The sequence below is a fragment of the Phalaenopsis equestris genome, unplaced genomic scaffold, assembly GCF_001263595.1.
Source record: "Phalaenopsis equestris unplaced genomic scaffold, ASM126359v1 Scaffold000720, whole genome shotgun sequence".
NCBI lineage: Eukaryota > Viridiplantae > Streptophyta > Magnoliopsida > Asparagales > Orchidaceae > Phalaenopsis > Phalaenopsis equestris.
In genome coordinates, this window is record NW_018165160.1 from 48,732 (window position 1) to 57,590 (window position 8,859).

At 32.5% G+C, this 8,859-nt stretch overlaps 1 protein-coding gene across 1 annotated transcript; it reads right to left on the reverse strand.

Annotated features, from left to right (window-relative positions):
- Positions 1 to 6,404: 6,404 nt before the first annotated feature.
- On the reverse strand, positions 6,405 to 8,112 carry LOC110030455 (bidirectional sugar transporter SWEET4-like). Its single transcript, XM_020733177.1, has 4 exons — positions 8,033 to 8,112; positions 7,472 to 7,850; positions 7,262 to 7,381; positions 6,405 to 6,602 (listed from the first exon to the last, which is right to left on the reverse strand). Exons 1-4 carry the CDS (start codon positions 8,110 to 8,112, stop codon positions 6,405 to 6,407), a joined length of 777 nt encoding a protein of 258 aa, XP_020588836.1.
- Between the last annotated feature and the right edge of the window lie 747 nt (positions 8,113 to 8,859).

Below are 8,859 nucleotides of genomic sequence, written 5' to 3' on the forward strand. Positions count from 1 at the left end.
GGGAAAGAGAGGATAGAAAGCTCACCGCAATAACCACTAACTGAAGAAAGGGAACCACCACACAGAGTAGAAAGTGCACAGAACCACCAAATCAAGCGAAAGAAATGCGAGGGGAAGGAGAAGTATGTAAGGGTCACTAGAACAACCATTCGCAACCAACAAAAAACAACAAAAAATACCGCCTAACCACCGGAGCCACGGATCCAAGGGAGAGAGGAACATAGGGCAGAAAAATTGCGGGGAGCGGTGTCGAGAGAGAGAAGAAACGTGAGAGAGGGAGACCGGGGCTGCGGGGTAAAAAGCAAACGAAGAAATGTGAGCCATGGGATCAAACCTGTGGCCATGTTTTACTCAATATTATCACAAATGCTGCCACACAGTTTTTCCAAACGACAAAATTCAAGTTTTAAAATCACGCATTGCACAAAAAACTGCCCCAAACTAACCCTATATTGTATAGGAACATGTTTTTTTTATCATTTTCTTGCCTTTGATTTGATATATCAAACGTTAAATTTAATTTCAAATTAAAAATATTGGAAATATTATTAAAAAATTCAATGTGCTTTGACACATTTTATTGCTAGATCTTAAAGTAATTGTTTGTATTCACTTCTTGTTCAATGTGATTAACAACTATATTTGAGTGTGTTGTAGCTGGATAGAGATTAAATTGCCTGACATTATTTTTTCTTGAATATCCTTTGATGCATCCTTTAGATTTAAGATCTATTGTGGGAGATGATAAATCTCGTTGGGAGGGCATTGGTCTAAATTTGTGAGTCCATAAAGAATATAACTTATTATAAATAATTTAAATCTTATTTCTTTCAATATTATATAAATAAGAGCTATCAAAATAATATTGCCTTGATATCGCTTTTATGCTTGAAATATTGTGATCACTATTTTTTGTCTTACTAATAATATATACTAAAAAAAATATAATTGTACATCATTCTTCAAGGCCAATGTCTCTATAATATATCAGAATTGTGAGATTTAATTGTATATTTTAACTATATGTCGTAGATTGACTGAAACCGTTTCAATGTTCATGAATTTATATGTTTTCGATCTTTCTAAATGTGAATAATCCTATGATATATATATTTTTTTATGGCTAGATCATATAACTGCTGTTTGGTTAAGAAAAAAAATAGGTATATTATTGAAATTATTATCATCAGTTTTGGATGGCTGAAAAATAAGAAAGTGACAATTTATATCTTGTTGAAATTATGTATGGTGAGGGCGGACGAGTCTCCATCTGTTTGAATTTTTTTAAAACTTGAAATATTTCTGAAAATTCAGAAAATAGGGCCTGCGGAATGTGCAGTTTACGTTACGCTGACGGAATAAGTCGCAGCTACGTTTAAAAAATCCAGAACCAATACTTTAAATTAGGATGTAATAGTCCAAATGGGTTAAATATGCGGATAAAGCAGTTAGCCACACTCGATGCCTTCGCCGTTACGCACAACTTATGGACTATTTATAACACAAGTATCTTCGTAACTTTTATGTATTATTTTATGAATAATATTTATTTATTAAAAAAAGAAGTGCACGTCGGCCCTACAAAATTGAAAAGGCTGCGAGCATAGCAGTGTTCTTGATAGTCAGGGAACCACTTTAATGTCTCGACATAACTGATCATTCAAAAATAAAAAGGGAATAAAAAAAGGCGTGTAGGCAACATTTTATATTTGTTCTTGATAGTCAGGGAACCACTTTAATGTCTCGAGATAACTGATCATTCATAAATAAAAAGGAATAAAAAAAGGCGTGTTGGCAACATTTTATATTTAGATCATGAGATCTTGATCACGAATTTCAAATTTTTAATCAAATTTGCTAGGAGACATCAATCAAGAATTTATAATTGATACATCATCGTGAAAACCATCTAGCACAAACTTCATTAGCCAATTATATATTATATCTTAGAGTGCCCGGACATTTTGGATATAAATTTCTAGAATTGATCAAGGGATCATCCCAACTTTAATCTTCGCAAAATTTTAAAGACTATTTTGAAGCAAAAATACTAGATATATATATATATAGTACTGGTTGTCCCAAATGAGAATCCAAGGAGGCCAATCAACTAATTTGCAGCAAATTAATTCTGAATTCATTCATGTTGAAAAATGTCCAAAATATTAAATGATATATAAGAAATTTAGTTATAGTATATTGACGAGTCTATGTATTTAGCCAAAATGACTATTCACTGTAGAATCTACAAATATATACTTAAAATATTGACCGCATGAATCTCGGGAAAGTCCAAAGGGTCTCACTTATGAACACCAAATGATAGTTTATCGGGATAATCAAAAGACGGAAAATGCCAAACATCGTTTCTTCGGTTGGAACTTTGAGCCAACCGAAGAAAGGCAAGGCTGAGTGAAGGAATAGAAGCAAACCAATCCAAGGGACAATTTTTGAATATCAACTCCATTAAACGATTCTAAAACTCCTCCAAAAGATGGAGAAAAGGCACACCACGGAATGCCTTTCAAATCCTCTGAAATGCCCCTTGTCCAAGAAGAGTTGTCTATCATATTACGATTATATATCATATGTCAGATGGCTTAAGTTCACCTTAATGTCAGAAGGGCCTCTACTAAGGATGCCCACGCAAGGACTGATCGAAGACCTTATAAAAGACCAAATGTATGGTGGGTGACCAATAGCTATTAGTTGAACGAATGACAAGAGTACCGAGTCGTTAGTGACCTTTTGAAACAGTTATGAATACGAAATGATGCTTATGTAAGTAAGGAATATGAAAGAATGCCATAGTCATTTACAAACATGAAAGGGAGTACAAATAACTTGTAACGTCCCTATTAAAATAGGGAAAAATATGTAATTTCAGTAGATACCCCCTAGAACCTATACATAGAGGTCATTCCTACAACATTGGACAATTGAATTTACTCCATCAAAACTGTGGTGTTATTGTGCACTTTCCTTTTCATTCTCTCTCTCCCTCTCTCTCTCTCTCTCTTATTTCATTTGTCCGTCTAATGCTCTATTTCTTAGTTGTGATCTACATGGATTTAACATCGTAGGAATTAGGTTGAGTGTGGAATCAGGTCATCAATAAGAAGATGAGCACACCACGCATAAGAAATTTATCAGGGAGAACATGGAGTATGTGAGGGAATTTTAACCCCTAACAAATGCTTCAAGGCTCAGGCGGATTGCGCAAGCGCTCAGTCAAAGTAGAATCGAATTTTTTTGAGTCCGAAATGTTGATCCCACAGAGAAACGGGATAAACAAATTTTAGGAAAATGTTCTAGCCTACTTAATTCATCCTTAATTTGGAATTTAAGGAAGATTAAGCTGTGTTAATAGTCCCTACTACAAAGCAAATACAATTAAAGTTTACTCCAATAAAAATATTAATTGTCCTACTTGCATTGTTTATAAACAGGTGATAAAGCTACATTCCCTCGTTGTGATGGTAGTGGAGGGTAGATAAAGAGAAAAAGCAATTTGAAATATGGTTAGTAATAAATAGTGACATTATCTTCTTTAGCTTCTTCCGAGTGCATAAAAAAGTTTGGTTAAAGTGGCCTTAATTCCTTAAGCCCCACTTTGAACCCAAGAAAAATCACTTCCCCATCTATTAGAATCTCTCTATAGTGTACTTTTGGTTCATACCCTATAGTTCAATGAGATCATTGCCGTCATCGGAATGTCGCTGCCGCCGCGAATTCTCCGCAAATCATGATACATCACACCTTAGGCTTGATTGAGCTTTAATGTGATAATGGAAGGCTAGCTTTTTCATGAGGATTTTTTTTTAAATGAATTGGATTTTGGGCTTGGTTTTGGTGGGCTTTAGGAATGGGTTAAGGTAAGTTGGTTTTGGACTTAGATTTGGATTTTGGAATTGGGTTTGATAGAATGAAAATTTTTCATGATGGGCTTGGTGGAATTTAGAATTCATCATGATGAAATTTAGGACTTAGGCTTGGTGAATTTTGCATTTAGAGTGAATTTGGGTGGATTCGGATTTGAGCTTTGGTGATCTTGAATTAATACTTAAAACATGGTGTGGTTGGATTTGAGTTTTTATTTTGGTGGATTTAAATTGAATTTGGTAATTTTGGTGGAAGGTGGGTCAATTTGATAATTCTGATGAAAATTTGATCAACTTGGTAATTTTGGAAATTTTTAAGAAAATTAGTACAAATGGAATATTTTGAGGATTTGAGGTGGAAAATTAAGTGATTTGGGAAATTTGAGAAATTGGGGCAATATTGAGTTTTTTTTCAATTTTTGGTAATTTTGGGTTTTCTAGTGAATTTTAGGTAAATTGGAGGAAATTTGGTGATTCTGGTAAGGCATGGGGTGAATAGATGGAGCTTGTGAATGAAAGGTGCATGGTAGTGTGTGTGTGTGTGTGGAGTGAATGTAGAGATATGAATGTGTATATGGTGATATGAGTGGAGGTAATGGGGTGTAGAGTGAGGTATGGGGTGTGAATGGCCAAGGCTCCCAGGGTTTTCCCAAGGCCTGATAATCCAGTAAAAACTCATTTTGAGCTTCAACATATTGGTCACAATCATCTCAGCCAATAGTTGAGGACTTGAGCTGTGAGACTACACAAAAGAGTCAAGAGGTGGCTAGTATTCCTAAGTGAGGCGGGCCTCATCACTAATCCTCTAGGATGGTCAATAGGGAAGTCCAATGGATAGATCATAAGTTCTAAGGAAGAAAAACTAGACCACAAAAAAAATGAGGTCAACATGGATCTATAAACAAATGTCACACAATGAATTATCAAATGACGTTGCAACTAGAATTTTTAAAACACTCTACGGTTTTGTTTTCTCATCATGGGATATTATTTTCATGTATGTTGTATTACTCACCTGTAGAAAATGATGATGCATAAAAATCTATAAGAAAAACAAAATAAATAACATTAAAGAATCAGTCAAGTTCCTAAAGGAATCTATAAATCAATTATGTAGATTTAATGAGATTGCAAAATAGATAGCTTATTCACAATAAAATTACTATGTAGTCATGTCACATGCATTGGAACATAAGGAAAACTAGAGTTCACATTAAATTAAAGTATATAATTTCTTTAGTATACTTTATACGTTCTTAATTAAGCATAATTTTTATTTGATATCCATTGGATCTTTTGGATAAATTTGGAGAACTAATTCAAGTTTTTTATCAATGAAATAACTTTTTTCAGGTTCGTGTCCCATATAACTGACAGACTTCATTCTTATTTAAAACTCATAAAAAAACTTGAAATACGGAATATTTCTATATTATTTTTTATTATTTCAAATATAACATGGTTCATGAAAGCAAAATTTGAATAGTATCGGGTAGATTGCTCAAAGATATGTTTTAGTGGTTTTATTTTGGATGCCATAGTAAAAATGGTTGGTATCAACAATTACTGTCAAAAAATTTATAATTATGAAATTGAGTTACAATACTTTAACACCATGGCAATAATCTTTTCGTAAAGAAAATTGCTGAGTCATCCACCTCTTTAATTGGAACAATAGTACCAACACAAAAAAGTATTAGGGGAATGTTTATAAGGATATTATGATTTTTTCATACAAATATTTATTAAATGGATCTCTTTGAACTATGTGATATGCATATAAATGTCTCTTTTTTTTAATTATACTTTATATATAAATCTCTTTGAACTATGTGATATGCATATAAATGTCTTTTTTTTTTTTTAATTATACTTTATATATAAAATCAACCAAAACAAATTCGAGTGTAGTTTGAAAGCCTTGATGTGCCCAACGTTTGAACAACCAATCATTTTAACCTTTATCCAGATCCATCAAATTTGATTTTGGATTATACTCGCATTTTACTTTAGGAAAAGTTGATTGGCTTGCTAACTTTGTATCTTATACTAAACCAGACTGCCCATGAGCCATTGACACAAGCTGATTATCCTGGGTTGTAGGAAACATAAAATTAAAACAACATTTTGAGTGTAGTTTGTTTGTCTGAATTTTTTTATTTAATAAGTTTGCCCCAAAGCCTGTCAAAAAGAGGTTTTGTTCAACTTTTTATGGGCTTGATTAGACTCTTATGATTCCCAGCTTTCCATAGTGTTTGATGAGACTGTATTGAGAATTAATTCATAATGGTCGACAGTGAAATGTCCAAAAATGAAAATGAGCTAGATGAGCAAAGTATTTTTTTGTAAATATATTTGCAATTTGTAAGCAATTTATCTTGCATTGATTTTTTTGAAACATTTAACACTCCTTTCCAGCACAAAAACTGCTTTCTGTAAAATGAAATAAAATAAAATAAAGGGATAACCTGGTTCACCAAATAATTAAATGAAATTGTAACATAATATTTTTTTTTCATACGTTCATTCACAATCCATTGCTGCAACTTTAAGAGAGGCATCTGTTTGCAGGGGCATCTCCTTATCATTGACAACAACTTCGGTGAGGCCGTCTTTCCCCTTCATCTTCTTCTCTGTAATTTGTTTTTGGGTTGATTTGTAATATACAGCATGCAACACTAACTGAGTTATAGAAAATAGCAGACCTAAGGTATTTGGAATCTGCAAAACACATATAAAAATGATTAAGAAATATTTTCAAAGTTATGAATTCTTTCAATATTTGTGGCTTTGAAATTTAACAAGATTATTTGTGATATAGACCATAAATATTTAAATATTTTTATGGGGCATTTGGTTCCCATAAAATGCAATCAAACATCTGCAGCATTCCCTTATTTATTTATATTTTTAACAATTCTGTAAATATTAATTATTTATAAATCGCTTCTATTCACACTTTTTTGCAAAATAATACATTCCTAAAATTTTTATCACTATTTAATGAGCATATTTTGTTACAATGAAAATTTTTATTTATATTCCTAAAATTTTTATTAATATTTACAGAATTTATTAACAATTCTGTAAATATTAATAAAAAAATGTCAGTTTAAGATTTATGATTAAAATTAACTTTTTTTTATTACAAAAATTATTAATTTTATTTAAACAAACATTTTAACATAAATTCATTTTTGTGTATGCGCGCTCGATTACAAGAATATGCAGGCAAGTCATGAAAATGTGTTTGAACTTGTGATTTGATAAAGCATGGCTCATCTTATAACATAGAAAAAGTTTATCATCATAATTTGAATACAGCTAGGTATGCAATATTCTTTATCTAATTAAGAAATAAAGGAGGGAAGCTTAATTACTGTAATATAAATATCAAAGCGGATGAGGGCGTAAATCGTCCAACAGAGCCCATTAAAAAATGAGGCAACTGATATGGAGAGCGGCATATATTCCACGCTCTTTGTTTGTATCACCATTTTCTGCACCATAACATATAAAAACACACATCAAAGACTTGTGCACGCAGATACAAACATCACGTATATATATACGAGAATTGTTTCACATACCATAACAGAGAGTGGTGCGAGATACATCATGATGCAAAATATGACACAGAGAATACCAACGATGAGGGAGCGGCGGTCATGCGTGTGGAAGCATGTAAGAACCACAACAACTACAATGGCAACAAAGGTCATGTCTCCAAGGAAGAGCAATAATGCCTTAGTCCGCTTTGGCCCAGTAGAGAATACAAGGTAAAGGATGACATAACAAAGTTCAATTAAGGTTCCAACACTATTGATGGTAAGAACAAGGGTGCTATTTGGGTGCACAATGGGTAAACCAAAGACCATCCATAGCATGCAATTTAGAAGTGTGGCTGCATATGGTATAACTGAGAATTCTTCTACAGATTTCTTCTTACATATCCTGATAAATATTGGCCTAAACAGCAAAACAGAGATTACATTAAATATATAATTTCTGTAATTAATTTAAATTACAAAAGACAATGCATAAAACAGAGTAGTATTTCATTTGATGTTTACTCGGAAAATTTAAATTATTTTTTCTGGTTAAGATGAACAAGTTCAAAATTCTCAAAATTAGAGGATGCCATGACTTACAATGGGGATAAGAAGAGGCCTAATGCGATAACGTTGCCTGCGATTCCAACGACAGTTCGAATTAGATCCGCAGAAACCATGACTCTATATATTACAAGAACTGAAATAAATCAAATGAGAGAGAAGAGTGATGCTATTGGTAGAAAGTGCGAGAAGGTTTTAAGAGCTGAAGATGAAGAGAAAGGAAGGCATATTTAAATAGGATGGATTTTGTTTTTAAGGTTGGAGAGAGCGACAACTGATGCTGAGCTGCTTGACGTATGAAGAAGAGTTCGGGAAGACAGTTTTTTCATGATATTCGCAATAATGATTAAAATGTATATAAGTTAATAACGTCACATTGCAAATCTCATTAGTCATATTTTAATAATCTGTATAAGACAATTTAAACAAGTAATTAAATTATTTTCTTAGAGTGTTTAGTAATCATGGGTCGACGACAAGGAGAAGCAGGACCAAGTATAAGCTGATTGCTATATTTATATTTGAAAGGAAAATTAAAAATTTTTTGATGTTACATTACAAAATATTTAACGTGTTAAATTTTTCATAATTATTAAATGAATTGCTCTTTGAATGTTAAATATAAAAAGTGACTCATTTTCAACCGAATCAATGGAAGGGGGGCACCAATTTATCATTTTGAATAATTCATACAATATTAAAAAAGTCAATGCATAATCCCTATTCCATCTTCTTTCCTTTCTCTTCCTTCCTTATTTTGCATTGTTATGAGGGTTGTACATGAAGCACCAAAAACGGAATGTGGCAAGTGATTGGCTGGTAAACTCCCTTTTGTGAGAAACTAATGCTTAGAATGAGCCAAA

Coding starts and splice junctions, on each gene's coding strand:
- LOC110030455 (XM_020733177.1), bottom strand. CDS start 8,112: ATGGTTTCTGCGGATCTAATTCGAACTGTCGTTGGAATCGCAGGCAAC. Junction 7,382..7,471: donor TCGCACCACTCTCTGTTATG/GTATGTGAAACA, acceptor GTTATGGTGCAG/AAAATGGTGATACAAACAAA. Junction 6,603..7,261: donor GCTTTGATATTTATATTACA/GTAATTAAGCTT, acceptor TGTGTTTTGCAG/ATTCCAAATACCTTAGGTCT.